General features: G+C 36.9%; 1 protein-coding gene across 1 annotated transcript in view; it reads left to right on the plus strand.

Moving 5' to 3' along the window:
• The first annotated feature begins 2569 nt into the window (after positions 1 to 2569).
• The window catches only part of RNF17 (ring finger protein 17), a 52978-nt gene continuing 36994 nt past the window's right edge, over positions 2570 to 18553 (plus strand). The window contains exons 1-11 of the mRNA XM_085309115.1: positions 2570 to 2649; positions 3374 to 3465; positions 4221 to 4285; positions 5424 to 5479; positions 6952 to 7051; positions 9407 to 9487; positions 11062 to 11162; positions 12001 to 12172; positions 13954 to 14030; positions 15839 to 15913; positions 17420 to 17712. Of these exons, the coding sequence (XP_085165241.1) occupies positions 2570 to 2649; positions 3374 to 3465; positions 4221 to 4285; positions 5424 to 5479; positions 6952 to 7051; positions 9407 to 9487; positions 11062 to 11162; positions 12001 to 12172; positions 13954 to 14030; positions 15839 to 15913; positions 17420 to 17712 (1192 nt within the window). The remainder of the gene's footprint in view (positions 2650 to 3373; positions 3466 to 4220; positions 4286 to 5423; positions 5480 to 6951; positions 7052 to 9406; positions 9488 to 11061; positions 11163 to 12000; positions 12173 to 13953; positions 14031 to 15838; positions 15914 to 17419; positions 17713 to 18553) is intronic.

Here is an 18553-nt window from a genome sequence, read left to right on the forward strand (position 1 = left end):
ACCAAGATGGAATACAACAGTATTCTCCTCAAAACAAATCTGACAGACTCTAAGAGCCTGTTTGTGCATCACTGGCTTTCCGATGTGCTGTGGGTGGTTTCTGGTTTTGCCTACATAGGTGTGTTCTGGATTGTATTTGTATTTTGTAAGATATGTGTGTGTGTAGAAACAGCTTGATGAATAGGTGATGGCTACTGAATCACAGAAATCAATAAGGGAGTCCAAATTTGTAGCCTAGATGTTAAAGATGTCATCTGTGTATTAGAGATGCAGGGTTGGTAATGCTAGGACAGATGTAGGTTCCCTTGCCAGTGGATCGTAGAAAGGATGCAAAAAGTCTTGGGGTAGAATGAGGCAGCGGCTTGTTTTTGGTATCATTCCTTGCGCAGGAAGGGATGATACTTTGAAATCTTAACTTGAAAGTCAAATAGCCTCTTTTTTGATGTCCTTAGAGTAGATGAAAGCAGATAGAGTTGCCTGTTAGTCTCACTGCATTTCAGGATTACTATAGTTTTAAACTGCTGGTTCAGTCACCATTTGGAGGATCTACATTCAAAGACCTTTTTCACAGAAATCATTCCCAAYGTCCTAGCAACCCTCAGCCTCACTAAATTAACTAAAAGAAGCAAACTTTGTGTAGGCCAAACCACACCAAAGCAAGACAGACTGTGCATGAGGCACAGCTGTAAAATTTGACACTAGACCTCCACAAGCGTCTTACAGAGACGACTATAATCAGGTCCTAGCTAATGAAAAGGGCTTTGGGGGAAAACCATTTATAAGCAGAATCACTTTTAGGATAACTTTGATCCAAGGAAAAAGTTGGCATTTTTGCCCTTAACAACCAAATCATGTTACAAAACATATTCAAGCACAGATAATTAAATCATGTTTGCCTCATTTGGGTTTTTTACGGAATTAGTTGAGGACTTTCCACAGAATTGGCCAATTTTGAACCTTACTGCTCCTTTCTTCATGCTTTCTTCCACATTATTCCTCCTGAAGTTCTTCCTCTGTCCTTTGAGCATATAGAACTGTTGTCTTCTTCTTCAGTTCTTTTCTCAACACAYTTAACGTCATTTGCATTGACCACACCAGTCTGCAATCGCTTTGTGGTTAAGAAAGCCTAGAGTTCATGTCAACTTTTGAACTTTGCCTCATTAGCTGAGTCAAAATCCCAGTCCCACAAATAATGTATTTAAAATGAAGGTTTAAGACCCCATTTTCTTTCAAGATTGCACATTTTGGGTAGAAACTAGTTTTACCGTGAATAGCGCAAAAAATATGAATAATCTACATTTTGTTAGGAAACTTATCCCTTTGCAAAGGTGGCCTATTTCATGGTTTTGCAAAGAAGGTGTCTTAACAGCTGGAAGGTAAAATCAGTGGGTCTAACTGAATTTAGCTGCAGGTGATTTATATAGAAAGGTGGAGGATGCCATGCTAAACTCATCATACCCAAAACAGGAGTGGTGAAACACACCCGAAAACTACTCTCCTACTCTTATTTGTTCTGCAAATCTTGAGAGTCTCTGTGGAACACAGTAACCCCAAATCCTGACCTACCGAGCGCTAGCCAAGAAAACACCTGCCCCTTTAAACGCATTCCTGCCCTCCCAGCAGATGACTGGGGCTCAGCTCGGGCTGTGCCGCGCCTCCGCGGCCGTTGGCGCCTCGCCGCGTCTCGCCTCAGCGCGCCCGCGTGGCGGCGACTGCAGCGCGCAGGCCCGGCGGACCCCAGCAACAGCCGCCGGCCACGCCTCGCCCTGATTGGCTGCGACGGGAGCCAGGGCTGAGGAGGCGCTCGCTGATTGGCGGCGGGGGGAGGGGGAGCGCGTGGCGGCGGTTGTGGCGCGTGGCGGCTCGGCGAGGCTGCCGGCGGCGGGGCTGTTGTGCCGCGCGCTGAGGGGCGGTTGTGCGCTCTGCTCCCTTCGCCCGGTCTTATTGGTATGTCCTTGCTTGCGGCCTCTTTACTGGCTTCTTTGTGGGACGGTGGGCGCCTGAAGCTTCCCCATGGGCACCGCCCTGGTAAGGATGCTCTAGGTGCCTGTTGCCAGGGTAGAGCAGGGCTTCCATCGAGTAGCGGGGTCGGGGGGAAAGGAGGAAAACAAGTTGTTGCGCAGGCAGAAACATAGAAGGGAGCACAAGTGGCCCAATAGTAGGCCTTCAGAAAGGGAACCGGGGTCAGTATTCCTGGTGGGTCACAAGCTGAGCACGAGTCTATGCTGCTGTGATACTGCAGAAAAGGCAGATAATCATATTGGGGAGCTATAAGCAGGAATGTGATTCGAAGGTATGTGGAGGTACTGGTTGGCATGTCTGGTAGTCGTAAGGTTAAGGGATGGAGAAGCATATCTAGCAGGGTAGCTGGATAGTGTAAAGAAGGTAGTTCTTTATATTGCAATTTTCAAAATACTTCTCAGAGCCAATACAGGTATATGTTTTATATGTATTGTTCTTTTTTCTCTTTAATCTTTGTAAGTGGTGTAAACTGCAATATTTGCTCAAGTGAAGAAATGTGCATGTTAAAGTGAATTTTTTATCTCATTTTTTAAAGTCTGATACCACCATGAGTAAAAAGAAAGGGTTCTCCTCAGTGGATGACAGTAATGGAGAAGAAATTAATAGAAGAAAAGCAAAAGATAAAAAGTACGTGAATTTTGAGGTTAATCTAGTGATTTGAATTCGTAAGTTTTGACTTTGTAACGAGGAATATAGTACTAAGTAAATGAAGAAAATAATGTTTATATTCTGCAGTGTTGTGGATCAGTCTGTTTTTATTTACTGTGTATGTGTGTAATGTTTATATATGTAGTAATATGTATATATATGTAGTAATATATATGTGTGAAGATTTAGCATTTTGGGTAGGTTCAGGTGAAAGACATTTTAAATGCATCTTGGGATGTCATCAAATGCTGTGTTATTAAGTTACCAACATTTCAGATTGATCCAAATGTATATTTTATAAGTAAATAAAAAAATTAATTAACTTATTAATTTACTCAGTTCATTATTAGTTAAATAACTATAGAATAGATGTGGCATGAATTGTTATATAGTAATTTTTCTAATGCTTGTTCTAGTTACCTGAAAACTATAGTCGCCTAAAAGCTTTGTATTAACTAACACCTTCATGGCTGCCAAATTCAGTATCATAAAGGTAACTTCCTTTGTTTTTGCTTTCAGTAGAAGAAGTTAGAAGTGTGATTTATGTGTGAGCATGTGCCTGATGTACATTTCATTAACTGCACATTCCATAATACATAATGTCATTTCATAAAAAGTGGGCAAGCTTTGTTTCATGAGAGCTGGAAATGAGTAGAATTCATTCTTGGTTAATATCTTTTAAAATTTTCTTTCACTTCTGAAGGCAACGTCTTAAGATACTAGAAAAGGATTTTATAGGACCAAATCACAGAAAGAGTGAGTCCTGTCATATGTCAAGAGCTATGAGTATGAAAGGTAAGACTTTTGGCTTTTATTTCTACAAATTCTGTGATGTGCAGTTTTTTTTTTTTTGTTTGTTTGTTTGTGTTTTTAGTTTTTGGGGGTTTTTTGGTTTTTGGTTTTTGGTTTTTTTAGTTTATCTCCCCAAAACAGTAGCTAAGCTATCGGATTTGACTGATGCATTGCTTGCTTACTGCGTCCCTAGCAGTTGCCAAAACAGCCAAGACCATTCTTTCTCCTCTTCTAGATTTTTTTTCTTTGGAAGGTAATGAAATTTTTCTTTTCTTCTCAAAGAAACTTCATTTATTTGGTGTTTTGTTTGCTTGAATATTTTTCTAACGATCTTAAATTTTTCTATTAAGTAGTATTTATTCATATATTACAAAAGAATGGAAGCTTTTTCGTAGGTATGATACCTGTGTATTTTGAAAGTGTGCTTTCTTCTGCTTTTTTGTTTTCCTTTTTGTGTATTTATTCTATCCTGAATGTAGTAGCAATATCATACAGCTAATCTTTGCAGATGATAACATAGTTACTAAACAGATAGGAAAATTTTCTGAGAGTTAAGAAAAATTTATGTTTAGCTGTACTTYTTTTTTCTTAGCTTTTAAATTTTGTCATGGTAAAAGTCAGTGTCCAAATTTTTGACTTCATTAAGACTGGATAGAAGACTAATCTAGTGATCATGAATTGCTGCTTTTTGTCTCATTGGTTAAGATGCCCTCCAATTACAACTTTCAGTCAAGTATTTGGTATACTTGCTTTTACAGAGTCACAAGAGGAGCCTCCTGAAAAGGATGAAGACGCTGASTTTTTCGATTTGTCTACTCTTCAGGTAAATCAATCTTAAACTTTCTGTTCAGTATTCATTGTGATGATCTGAAATAATACTGCAGAATCTTCTACATTCTCTGTGAAAGTGATTGAAGCAAGCTCAGTTCCCATTTTTTTTCTCTACCTCATATATTGCAGGTGGACAAATTTGAAATTACTATTTTTCGGGAAATGGTCTGTTGGAGATAAGCGTCGGCTCTTTAGAGCCTCCTGCTTCCCAGCTACTCTTCGTTAGTGTTTCTGGCAGTGCAATATGATTATGTATTGCCCATCTGATGTCCAAAGTCTAGTTTTAGAAATTCTATTTTTATTCTACTTAATGCCTGTTTTTGTCAGCTCCGTTCCACACTCTCTTCTGCGCATACACAGGCAAAAAATCGCATGTATGTTTAAAAAAAAAAGAAAAAAAAAAAAAAAGAAAATTTCCCCTTTCAACTTCCTAATAAAAAGATTGAAAACAACAGTTTTCCTATTGCACAGTTATGTATATCTTATGAGTGTAGTTTTCTCTGTTTCTGTGTTTTAAAAAAACTGCACTATTTGTGAATCCTTTCTGCATTGTGGCTTGCTGATGCCATTTGTTCAAAGGAACAGTTATTCTGGACAAACGTTACCTGTATTTTTTTCATTAATATTTTTAAATGTATGCAGAAGATAAGGTGTGACCACTCTGGCATTTCCATTATGAAGTTCAAGTTTGGCGTTTATCATAAAATATATTAAAAAAAAAAAGGGGGGGGTGAAATTTTCTAGAGAATTAAGCCATGTCACTAAACTCTATAGAAAAGTTATAATGGAGTTCGTTAGTACAATAATGGTAGAAGCGTGCATTGTTTTTACATTTTAGTGTGAAAACCACTAAAAGCAAACATAGGAAATAAGTGTTGCTTTTACTAGGAACATTTTCATTTACTAGAAGGATGTTCTAATGGATACAGAATTTGACCTGAAAACTGTTTTCTTAAAACGTCTGGTTGCTCAAATCAACACTAATTGCTTTGAAGTTTGGCCTCATTGAAAACTGGGGAGGAATTGAAGGTGAAAACAGGCTTGTATGAAGACTTTATTTATTTTTTTTTCCTGAGACTAGAATTTCATCCTGTAGTTGAACTTGCTTTGTTTTTTTCCTCTGGATTTAGACCAAGGTTGATTTTAAACTTGGACTGCGCAGTAGAAACTCKCCAAGGCTGGCAAGGTAAACCTTTATTAACCCAGCTATTTTCTATRTGTTTCAGTGTATTTTGATATCACAGTGCAGGGACATGAGCAAGCATGTTTCCAGCTATTTTGACTTATGCTGGTTCTTAATCAATTTCTTCATGTGATTTGAACTTACTGATATTAATATGTTCTCAGCATGGCTCTCCGGTGCAGCCAGACCACAGCTTGCTTGAGGACATCAGACAAGTACTCAAGGCATCCTGGTTTTCTAACACTTGAGACCAAGAATTCATTGGAAGGCAAAAAGGAGTAGATATGGTTTGGCTTGAAAATATTTGAACTGAAGGTTTTAAACTCTGTCTGTGGAAACTGCCTGGGCAGAGGCAGAGGCAGGATAGAGAATTGATGAAATACCAGGCAATGGGGGTAAAGACTATCACTGAAGTCCCCCTGCCCCACCCCAACGTTCCCAATACTTTCCACTCAGATAACCAAGCATGAGTATAAGGATTTCATGGCAGCAAAGTTCTGGTAAGGTGAAAAGGTCATACCTGAATTATTTACTGCTTACTCTCACTTGTCTAGCTGACATGAATTTGATGAAGGATAGTCTTAAAGTGGGTGTCTTTGTCTGCCCATGTCACTGCCCTTGCCATAGAGGTTCATGTTGATATAAATGCGAATAAGCCCAAGTAATTCTTACAGATCTGTTACAACTATGTGTGGAAGGTATAGAGAATATCTCTTCTGAGATAGGTKTGTAAAGTCACACATTACTAAACTAGTTCAAAGTAAAATAAAAACTTGGGTTTTCATGTGTGCCTGTGAACATCTGCAGTACTACTCTCTAAATCATCTCACAGTCCATCAGAAACAACAAACTTGAGTATGGGAAGAACAATAGTGCTTCCTTCCTATAATTCTTGATTTGTGGAGACTTGTGAAAGTCTTGACAGCTCTTTAGGTCTGTGTGCTATGTAGACTAGCAGGGAAGGTGACAATAGAGAATTTAAGAGCCTTCCTAACTGATTGCAAGTTCGTAACATTTTTTTGTACAACAATTACATTTTACAGCATTATTGTGGCATAATCTGTCATATATTCTAAAATTAACAGCCTTATCAGTACGTGATGGAGTATCTAGGCAAATATGAACTGCTTAGAAGGCAAATACAAAGTTAATCCTGAAGTATTAACATTTATGCATTTTGCTCTCAACAAGGGTAAAAATCACAGCTACCTCCCAAAATTTTGTTCTGACTTGCCAGAATTGCCAGGTATAGAGCTGTTGGTTAAAGGTAAATTTTAAGATGAGGCTAATAAAAATTTTTGAAAAATGAGACATCTCTAGTGTTATCCTTAAAGTCCAAGTGTTTTAGAAGTAGGTGTGTTTGTGTGTTTACAGACTGATTATGGAAATACTCAAATTGTATGTAAAGCAGCTTTCAGAAGCTTGCTACTTAATTTAAAGTGTGTAGGGTTTTGTCTTACAGTTTAATTTTGCAGGCCCTTCAGTCACGATACCAAAGAGAAAAATATTCAGCGTCCGATTTCTTCAGATGGTGGGCTGAAGTACGAACCAATTCTAGCTGCACCAGTAGACGCGGTGTGTTAATGTTGAGTTTCATTATATTCTCATTTATTATTTCTGTATATGCGTAGTTATTGCTCCATTTGYTAAGACACAGAGACAGAACGCTGAAGCTTTACTATGATGTGCATCTTGGAATAGATGTGCAAGCATTTACAGCATTAATAGGAAAACTGACAAAATGAACAGAGACCAAACCAGATCATAGCCACAGAGGGCTAATGTGTTTAGGTGGCTGTGAAACTACATATTCTGAAATTAGGTTTTTTAAAAAAGACAACTGAGGCTATACAATATTAGGATTTCTTTCTTAATTCAAGACAAAGAATTTCAAGGCTTACCCAACACGTGTCCTTAACATAGTCAGACAGTGTTCCAGTGTGACGATGTCCCTACACTTGGCTATTGGACAAGTGGATATCTCTTAAAAAAATAGTTAAGAATTTTTTAACCTGGTCTTTCTGAATGAATGTGAAGTTCTAGGCCAGGTGAACTAGTTTTGCTGACACCTGGTATGTCCTAAAATGACAGAATAAAACTGGATTGAATGATATATTCCCTACCAATCCTATTTTCTTGCTTGAAGATTGTTCTATGCAGTTACCTTGAAAGATGCATAATTTGTAGATGTCTRTATTAGTTTCTAATGCAGTTTTGTTGCAGTTTCCATAAAAATGCTTGTCTTTTCTGAACATTCTTGAAAAAAATATTTGAAATGAGGCCATATAACGTGTTACCTTAAACTATAGTGTATTGCCATTGACAAAGTTTTAAACAAACTAATCTGGGGTCATCTTTTTAAGTGTATTGATGGTCTTAAGTAATCTTTTGATGGTAGTCACCCCTTCTGTTGACAAAATTCTATTTTCCAGAGAAAGCTGTTGAGACGTGTATTTTCCCCTCTTTCGAACGCATCCTTTGAAAAATCACATTTATTGAGATGATACTGATTCTAACTTGATAAGCTGACACTTCCTCTTGTTTCATTCATCTTTTTCAGTCTCTTTCATTCTTCAACTAGTGACCACTAGATTCTTGGCAGTATCATTTTATCTATCATTGAGTGAATATATATCCACATGCTTTGAATTCTGAGTTCATTTATTATTGTGCTGCTGATCATAGAACAATGGAACAGGGAGGGAGCTGTTATTCCCAGACTTTTTCTTCTTTTTTTTTTAATCTATTGTGTCTCTTTGTATCTGCTCAAAATAGAGTGGGAATGGTTGACATAGGGAGATACTGCTAACACAGTTAGCATCATAAAAGCAGGAGGATTTTCTTTTTCCTTTTTTTTTCTTTTTTTTTTTTCTTTTGCTTCTGAGGAGACATAGTTTGTCTGAGATGTTTAGATACATTAATCAGAAAATTGTCTTGGAGATGAAGGTGACAACAAACCACTTAATTAAACTCTATGATCTCTAAAATAATGCTTGTGACTAATTCAGCTCTCCAAGAAAAACGCCTAATTGTGGTGTGAAAGCAGCAGTAGTTGAAGAGTCTGCTACCTACTTTCACTTATACCAGTGCTTGGTCAGAGGCAAAACTGTTTCCAAGTCAAACCTTAACTTCTCTCCTGTGTCATTATTCTGCTAAACTATGAAGAACTCTTAAGTACTTGAAGAAATTTGGGTATTAGTTAAGTTGCCTTTTGGCAAGCTAAACTGATTGCCTGATAGTTGACAGGCTTAAGCAGCTCCAGCCCTAACCTCCACATGTTGCCCTCTAATGACTTTTGGGGACATCCCCAACTAGTGATCTTTTTTCTTTATTTGTTTTTAGTAGAATAGTGACACTATTTAGTGATGCTAATGACAGTATAAGTCACTTCCATTTGTACATTTACTTCTATGCTGATTATAAACCAAAATATCACTATCTTTCCCTTCATCAGCATAAAGCTAGGAGCTTCTTAGATATTTATGTGTTACTGCTGTTTGTTGTTGTTTCCTAAATGCAGTTCCTAAATACTTCATTTACTACTTCTCTTGGGTACAATGTTTCAATTTTTTAAATCTGACTTGCTTTCTTTGCTCAGTATTTGCTGTGTTTATGACCTTGCATTCTTTTCATTTAGTCAGATTTTTTTTTAATTAGTGTATATAAATGTATGCATTTAATGGAAAAACAATTTAGAATCCTCCTTTCAGAGATACTATAATGAAAATAGTCTCTGTTTAAAAATGTAATTTATATTARACAATGTTCGGGGCCTCTTTCCTGCTGTAGAGCTACTCAGAGCCTTATGGAAATGATGAAGAGTCACTCACTTCAGGTGCTTCTGTTAATTAGAAATGGCAAATTATTACAGTCCATCCTGTCTTCTAATCATACAAGTGACTGACTTTTCTCTGGCAAACTTTTTGACAGGACAACAAAACTATGGAAGATATTGATGAAGCTTTGTGGATAGCTATTTGTAATCTCAGCCACTTAAAAGATGCAGACGAGGTGAGTGAAAATAAATTGAACAAATCTATTAAGTCTTGTTCTTGACTAAAGCTTCTTGTTACAAGTAGTCACACAAAAACATGTTCATGCTCTTACTGCCTTTGCAGTGTTTACTTCTATGTCTGTCTGTCCTTTAACTGTTAGCATTATTTCTTGTGGAGTGTGCAGCATTAAGCTCCAGACTGTACAAAGTACATGAGCCTGTACTTAAATACATATACATACATATACATATACATATATATACATATATATATATATATATATATATATATACACACACACACACATATATATATATGGATGGACCCAATAAGCAGCAGAACTGCATATAAACCAGCCTGTAAGTACTAGCTTGTGTTTCCTTGCATCAAGGTGAAGTGCAACATTCTTTTTTGCTCTAACAGCTAAGCTAACTSTCTAGTTTTCTTGTGCCTCTTTTGGGATCTGAAGACGGAAAAGAAATTATCTGTGGGCAACAGGAGTAATAGTTCTCTTAAAAAACAAAACAAAACAAAAAAAACACGGATGATGTAAATTCAGACATCTTTTGTGTGCAGAAAATGTTTTAATAGATATACTATGAACTTATTTAAATTGATTATTTGTTTCAACTTTAGTTCTTATTTATATTAACGTGCTAAGGAAAAGCTTGGACCCTTGCCATTTATTGACATTTTTACATAGTTTTAAGTTACCAAGCACAAAATGTTTTCTGATCCAAAAACCTAAAGAAAATTCATTCTAGTACATGTTGAGTGAAGCACCCTTAAACACTTCTTCATTCCCTCTCCAGTTTGTCTTGYTGCAGTGGCTGATCTGTTATCTTGTAAAAAGCCTTAAACTTTGGCAATTTTTATAGCTAATGCACATAACTGTGGTCTTCAACAGCTTTTCAGCAAAGGTTGAGTATTGCTAGTACAATATTGTATTACTGAGAGCTTTTTTTTWAAAAAAAAAATCTCTTTATCAAATGTAACTATAGCAACAGAGAACTGATGCTTAATAAGAGGAAAAACCTTTTGTTTCCTTAGTGCTAACAATGAGTTTAAAAAACAGTAGGAATAGTAGCTTGATAATTACCTGCACACACTGCTATATTAGGATGTCAAGTAAGGAAAGTGAGGCCGTGAGTCCAAAACAGGAAAATACCTCTTGCCTATTAGACCTAAATAAAGACTTTGGTTGGCATGATGCAGTCAGTGTGAGTTGATTTTGAGCTTAGAGGAAACAAAAGAAGGGGTAAACTATGATTTTTTTCCCCATTATATCTTTATAATTACCCTTTATTGCTATAATTCAGTCCATGGTGAGGGCTTGTTGTTCTAAGAATACTAGTTCTACTGAAAGTTACAGTGCTGAAAATTGAAGGTTAAAACCGGGCATTGTGGGTCTTTTTGTTTGGGGGCACTTTTTTGCTTTCAGTCAAGAGCAACCACACTGGGCTTAACTGTCTCTACTTCTACTGGAGTGTTTGTTTCCATTGATTCATTTGTTCTGTTCTGAATAAAACCAGAAATATTAATGTGAGAACAATAAGTGAATGAATATTTATTCACTATTGAACGTGATAGATGCTGAAGTACTTGGAATTGAAAGTGAAACAGGAAGGAGACAAGGTGGCAGAAATTGCAGATAGAATGTTTGATGAACTTACTGTTTCTCTCCAGTCCAGGTAATGTTCTGGTTTGTTGGGCTGGGGGTGGAAGGGAGACTGAATTATTCTGACTAATAAATTCTTTCCAATTCAGCTAAAATGCATAATTATGAGTAAAATTTCAGTTTTCCTTATAACAATATTTCATAATACCTGTGTTAATCTTTGTACAACTTTTTTGCCCGTTCATAATGGTATCTTAGTTTTTGGAGCTATTCTGTATGACTGGAAGAAACTAGGATATGTAGTCTCTGTTGTTTAAAAAAAAGCCCTTAAATAGTGTTGTTTGTGTCTGTTCTCTGAATTAGCTTGATTCTGAACATGCTGTTGATAATACTGTTAACAGATGATCAGTGTGAGAACAAGAATAGCTTACAAAACCAACTTTTCTGAAAATTTTCAGGTTTATAAAAGCCCAAGAACTTTACTAGTTCTTCATTTCCAATAATATTTGTATCTTCGGATTTATGWATGTATRTATGTATGGCAAAGCTTAGTATCCCAGAAGAGCCTGTAGAAGGGGAATCTAGTATCTTAAGACTGAATCACAGAATTCAGTGTTTTAGTCTGTGGTTGAATGTGTATGGAAATATCTGGAGGCTTGACTGGAGAGGGTTTTTTTTTTTCTTAACATTTAATAAAAATATGAAATACTAAATTTTTTGGTTCACCTGATTTTTATTTCAAACTTCCATGTGTCCATTTATATCACTGTATCGGAAAAACAATACTTAAGTTTGGGATGCATCCACTTTATGTTGTGGTAGAACTGTGGCAATTGTGTTCTGCAGTTCAAGTTTGAATCTGCACTGCAGTATTTATTACATTCTGAAAAGTAATGTTGTTTTTAATACAGGAAAAGGAAACTATATGCAGAATTATTGATGAATATTGACAGTTACAGTGCAGAAGTTGCAAAGGCTAAACAGTACATTGAAGAGAAGAAAAATTGTTTGATTGGTGCCGTTAGGATTGCAAAGGAATTAAAAATTACGCCTTCTGTAAGAACCTACTGTGATCTGGCTCAGGTAGTAAAATTCTTGCACTGCAAAGTAATTTCTGTAACTACTACCTTCAAATATTTGTTGAAAGTTATGATTATCCATCTTTCTTTATGATATTTCTGCGGTAAAGTAGTCTAYACTTCCCACCTCCCTCACCTTCCCCCTCTAAGTTTGGTTTTGGTCATGAATTAGGGCATGATGACTGACTGGTAGCAGAAAGRTGGTGCTTGCCCCTAAAGAGCTTGCTATCCAAAACAACAAATGGAAAGGGAGGACAGGAAAACAGTGACACAGTGGAACAGTGAGCAGTGAAACAGCAGTGATTTCAGGACTTCAGAAGTTTCTCAAGTCTTTCCCATTCCAGAGTTCTCTAATCTTACCAAGCTTCTCCAGATTTAAGTCACATTCTCCTGAGCCTCCTAGTCSCAGTCTTTCACTGCTTCTGTTCCTCCCCATCATACCTGCTGCTTGTAGAAACACATACCTATTGTACTGTATTAAACCAAAGGTCCATCTAGTGAAGTCTCCCGTCTCTGACAGCAGACAGGGAAGGATGGTTGGAGGACAAAACTGAGAATGTGAGGAGTTAGGAGTTAGTGTAGGAAATTGCAGGTTAGGGATTTTGTGATTTGAGGTTATGTCAGGACCACTATATTGAGTAGCAGTTGACTCGCTCTGTCATCAACTGGTGTAACATGTSCTTGGCTCCTTTATACTGCTGGTGGTGCTTGAGGAGTGTGTGTTGTGTCTGTGTGTACACATACCACAGAGGTGGCAAGTTCCACAGGTTAGTATATGAGGAGTTTATAGAGAATAGCCTCTTCTATTCTTTCTAAACCTGCTACCTGATTATTTCATTAGGAGCCTTTGTAGTTGTGTTATGAAATAAAATGAGTAACAAGTCCTTAGCCATTCTTCCGTGCAACTCAGTGTTAAACTGTCATGTTCCCTGCATCCAGTTGTCACTTTCAGTGTGAAGAAACTTAGTCTCTCTCATCTGATCATGGATGGAAGTCTGATTTTATTTATTTATTTATGGCGCTTCCTCCCTTATCCAGTGTGATCTTTAGCAGCTGATACCTACCCACCCTATGCTCCCATAGGCTGCTTCAGGTTCAGTCTACCTTCTTGTGTTGAAGTTGTCCTCTCAGTGGCTGTTACACAAAAGCAAAATCCTGTTCCTACTTCTAATTCACAGAATTGCAGATTGGTTGAGGTAGGAAGGGGGACCTCTGGAGATCATCTAGTCTAACCCCTCCTGCTCAAGCAGGGTCACCTAGAGCAGGTTGCCCAGGACCGTATCTGGATGGCTTTTGAATATCTCCAAGGAAGGAGACTCTATAATCTTTCTGAGCAACCTGTTCTAGTGCTCTGTTATCCTCAACAGTAAGGAAGTTTTTTCCCTATATTCAGACAAAACTTCTTGTTGTTCTGTTTGTGCCCGTTACCGCTTGTCCTATTCCTGGGCACCCCTGAAAAATAGTCTGGCCCCCATCTACCTTAGATTCTCCCTTCAGATACTTACACACATCGCTGAGATCTCCAAGTTGAACAGTTCCTGCTTCTAGTTAGTGCTATGGTTAGGAAAAAACACAAGTTTTAGGTCTTAAGTGGTGTAAGAAGACATGTTTTGAAGGAATGGACTTACTGTGACCTTAATTATGATCAGCTATAAATGAGTAGATTTTTATTTTTCTGTATAATTCAAAATGTCATATTCTGATTATGTCATGTTGTAGATAATASATGTGTGCATAATCTGCTTTTTGTGTAATAGAAGCTAAGACTGCACTTCTTAATTTCAGATTATTCGTAATCTAAAATTGACAATTGAGGATGAACTCTCAAGAGTGAATAGTCTGAAGGAGAAAACATCTCTAAGGTAAATGACTGGAGCAGGGGGTAGGAGGAAGGCAAATGAATGCATTGTTTATCTCAGTGACAGAAGCTGTCCATTTACAGATCAAACAGTACAAGTCAAGCTGCTTCACCTTCAGTATGTTAAAAAACTTTTACTAGTCCAGGTGTATACAAATATATTGTTAAAAATACGCAGTATCTTTTATCTGAAACATCAGGGAGAAAAAACATTATGGTGTACTTAATTTATTAATACGTAAAAGAGGAAATACACCTGCATCTGAAAAATATGTGGCAGGCTTCTAACGTTTTAGACATTCTCCCTTCCCTTACAAGTAGAAATAAACTGAAGAATTAGCAGCTTAAGTATGTAGAAGTTGCGAACATATAATTTCTATACCTGAGTGTTAGGAAAAGAGCAGGAAAGAAATGTATCACAGCTGTGATTCAGCTGACCCTTTGCAGTTGGTAGAAAGGCTTGTCAGAGAACTACAATGCTCGGAAGTGATAAAAAAAGGGAAAGAATAAGGATGCTGCTGGGTTAAAGGTTTGTTGCTGATGTACTAATAATGGTTGTTACTTGCTTGAATGTCTGCTGCCAGAGGTTATTGGAACATGTTTGGGAATCCATTTTGTTTAAGGACATGGAGCCACTTTCGGTGAGAAGGAAGTGTGTTACGTTGAATTCTGACTGACAAAGAGGAATGAAGCTGAAAGATAACTACTTACAGTCAAAGTATGAAACATTAAGGAATCAACTAACATGTGAAAGGAAGAGTTACAGAATATGAGTTAAAGAATTTTTAAAAGCACCCTATAGTAAAGTTGATGAATTGGTGGATAAGGCCTCATTTAAAGATAATGTGAGTAGTGAAGAAGGAGAATTTCAGAGATGCTCCCAACCTAGAGGAAAGCCAAAAACCAAAACATTAAGTCAGTTGTTTTGTAGGGGAAGACCTGTTAAGGATCTGAAAACGACAAATAGATTGTTAGAAGAGAAATAAAGGAGACTTGATAAAGGATGAGTATAAAGGCCTTGCATGCTGGTGCCTTTCAGCACCTGTCAGCAAAATAACACTGAAGATGAAAATGTAAAAACTGATAAGGTACAAAAAACTTGAGATTGATTCCGTAACTGTAAAATACCAAAGAAGAAAGGATAGGTGCATTCCTGAATAGAGGAAAAAGAGAAGAAATGCTTCAGAGAAGATCGCATGTTCAATAGTACATACGCTTCAGTTTTTCACAAATTGTTAATGATGACTAGACAGTTAGCAAAGCTGACAATTTGATTGGATAAAGTTGTGTTTCCAGTTCTGCTAGCCTAATTATTGTGAAAGTACTTACAAAATGTTACGAGCTTTTGTTTGGGAAGGGAATTAGAGCTGCTCGTTAGTGTAATGATAAACAGAACAAGTAAAGAATATATATGTTTTGGACTTCAATTAATGGGTTTTTTTTCTTCATATTGTTGGAGAGGGTTTTTTTCCTCTGTGAAGAAAAGTTGGTGGAATTTAACTTGTTATTGATGAGTACTCCATAAATAAATACTGGAGTACTGTGTGTGAGAGAGAGAAGAAGCTAGGAGAATTTTTAAGTATAAATGTGAGGATAAGGGAGCAACCAAATCTGTTGTTAATAGGCTGTTAACATGCCAATTTTCACTGTTCTTTTTGTCCACAAGTGAAGGAATTAAATAGGTAATTAACCTCTTTTTTGCCTCTAAATGTACTACAGGAATTCTATTCTAAAAATGATTTATATCTCTTAAAGTGTCAGAGTGATTCAGATCATTGTGACTCTCCTAATGTTTCTATTCTTTTTTTCCAGTTTCTTCATAAATACTGATGAAATTACATCTTTGTTAAAAAATATGGGGAAGATTGAATGGGGAAAAACAGCAAAGTAAGCATTTTTTTTAATAGGATGGATACAGTAATGTACCTAGTCTTCTAATGGTTAAATATTTATTAGAGATTGAATTCAGAAAAAAGTCTGTGTATGCTTCAAAGAGTATGATGACAAATCAAAGAAAAACTTCAGATGCTGTTATTTTGGCTGGCATTCCAGTTAAACCAGTTAGTGTTTGTGGTGACRTTTCAGTTTTGTGTTTCACTCAAATATTTTCACTGTATCATTTAAGTTATTTACTGAAAACGTATTTTTTAATGGTGGATGTTATTCCAGCTTTGGCATTTAATGATATACTGAAAATGTAAACATCTCTATTACATGAAAATTGTTTCATGCAAGTGCTGGAAAATCTGCAGCAAATACTGAAATTTGTAGTATTTCTGCTTCACAGTCTAACTGCTGATTGTGGCAAATGTCAAAATAATTGACTTAAGGGTTTTTCTTTGGTTCAAGTTAATCTGATTTAATTAGATTCCTTTACTTTTCCTCCAGTCTTTGACATGGAATTGCTGTTAAAATGTAATGGAGGCCTATTGTCATCCCTGGTAATCTGAGAAAAGGGTTGTCACATMCTGTAATAATACTTGGAAATCCTGCAGATTACAGTATGGAGTAACTGTCAGTAGAACGGCATCTAACATGCTTTTGTTTTTAACATAAACTCTCTCCCATTACTAATGTTTTCCAAATAGTTATTTTTTTTAATTTATGGGCACTGTTTGGTCATTTAATCAGGGGCAGCTCATGTTTGTGCTGACGCTGTGCCCAAGGACAGAAGGAGGAGTCTTTCTAAAGAGAGATGATGAACTAAATTCTGCATATTGTTTTGTAGCAGTTTGTGGACTGCTCTTGGAATCTCTTGCTTAGATTGAGGAATAGTTTCTCAAAGAATGAGTGACCCTCTCTTTATCTGAGATTTATTGTTACATTGGCAAAAGTGTTAAAATGCATTGAGGAAAATCTGTTTATATACAATGGCCTGAATAACCTATGCTGCTCTCTTGTGTGTTTATGGTGTCAGGAATCTCCCATGGTGTCATATATTACAGTTTGGAATAATCCAGATTTGACGATCTTGAAAGCATACTGTAAAAAAATCTTTCTTTCAGTATGTAGTATAGTGCAAAGTACTGTAGTGCATAGTCTGTAGTATAAACCTTAAACCTTAAAAAAGGTTAAAAAGAGAACAATGTTAAATTAGGAAGGGACAAAATCTAGGCCACTGCTAGAACTGATCTTTTTAGGGTTCAGGAATAGTTTTACTGTTCTATTGTGTTGGTCTTCAAAAACATTATGCAATTTTTTGAGAGATACCAATCTTTTGATTAAAAGTTTCAATAAATATTATAATAATAAAAATTATTTCTGCTGTTTCAGCCAGTTTTACGAGTTATTTTCATAGCATTGTGATCTGTTTTTAAAAGGAAAAAGAAAAACTTTTACTTGAATGCTTCTCTGGAAACAAACCCAATTCTTTTAATTCCTGTCTCCAAATAGATGTTTTCCTAAATACAATGAAGACAACGGACAGCACACTCTCAGGCCTGATGACAAAGAAGACATGCCACCAGGCCATAATACTCATTTTTCTGTAGACAATACCTTTCCTGCACTTACCAGAGAAAGGAAAATAAAAGCTCTTGCAAAACCTGGTGTTCATGAAGAAGTGAAAAATACACGAGTACAAGAGTTACTTACCATGATACATCGTCAGACTATTCCTGTTCTGCCCAAGACTCTGTCCAGCCCTGATGTCATAATAGAAGAAATAATTGAAGATGATGAGGAAGGTGAGTTGCTTAACAGCTGATGCTTTCAATATTCAGTTATCAGTCGTAATGTCATTTATTAATAGCATGTTTGTAGTCAAACTCAGCACTCCTACAGACTCTTTCCTGACTCCTGCATTTCACTTTCTCTTGCTTTGAACTTCTGTGGTTGCTTTTTTTTCTCCCTTTAGTTTATCTCAGTGAGAACTTCCCTACRACTTTTCTCAAGTGGCTGTTATTGTAAGTTTGTGTCTTCCTGGATAAATTTCTTTGACTGTTTTAGTTGTTACAATGCTTCCTGGAATATCTGGCATTGTCCTACCTTAACTAGCAACAACAGTAAGTTCTTCAGTTTGTCAGTTCTTCTCTGGACAGATTGTAACTCCTGAGCATAGCTAGCAAGTCCAAGGAAGTTATCTTAGGCTCTGTGAGACTGCATTGTAGTGCTGTGTCCAGTTTTGGACCCTTCAGTGCTGAAAGTCACTGGCTTACTGGAGCAAGCTTCAGCAGAGTCAGTCAAGCTGGCTAGGGTCTGGAACACATGAAGTATGAGAACAGGATGAAAGAACTGAGCCTCTTTACCTCAGAGCCCTCGAATATTGAACTTCATGGCTGTCTACAGCTACCTGGTTTGGTATATATAGAGAAGTTGGAGCTAGACTTTCCTAGGCGGTACACTGATAGAACAAGAAGCTACAGACACAAGTTGGAATATGGAAAATTGTAATTAGATACTAGGGAAAGCATGTTACCCTGAGGGTGATCTATTACCCCACTATTGGGGGCAGGTTTAGCTCAGTTGGTTAGAGCGTGGTACTGCTAATGCCAAGGTTGCGGGTTCAGTCCTCATATGGGCTACGCT

This window comes from Rhea americana, unplaced genomic scaffold (assembly GCF_003343005.1).
Source record: "Rhea americana isolate MKP2758 unplaced genomic scaffold, rheAme1 scaffold_29, whole genome shotgun sequence".
NCBI lineage: Eukaryota > Metazoa > Chordata > Aves > Rheiformes > Rheidae > Rhea > Rhea americana.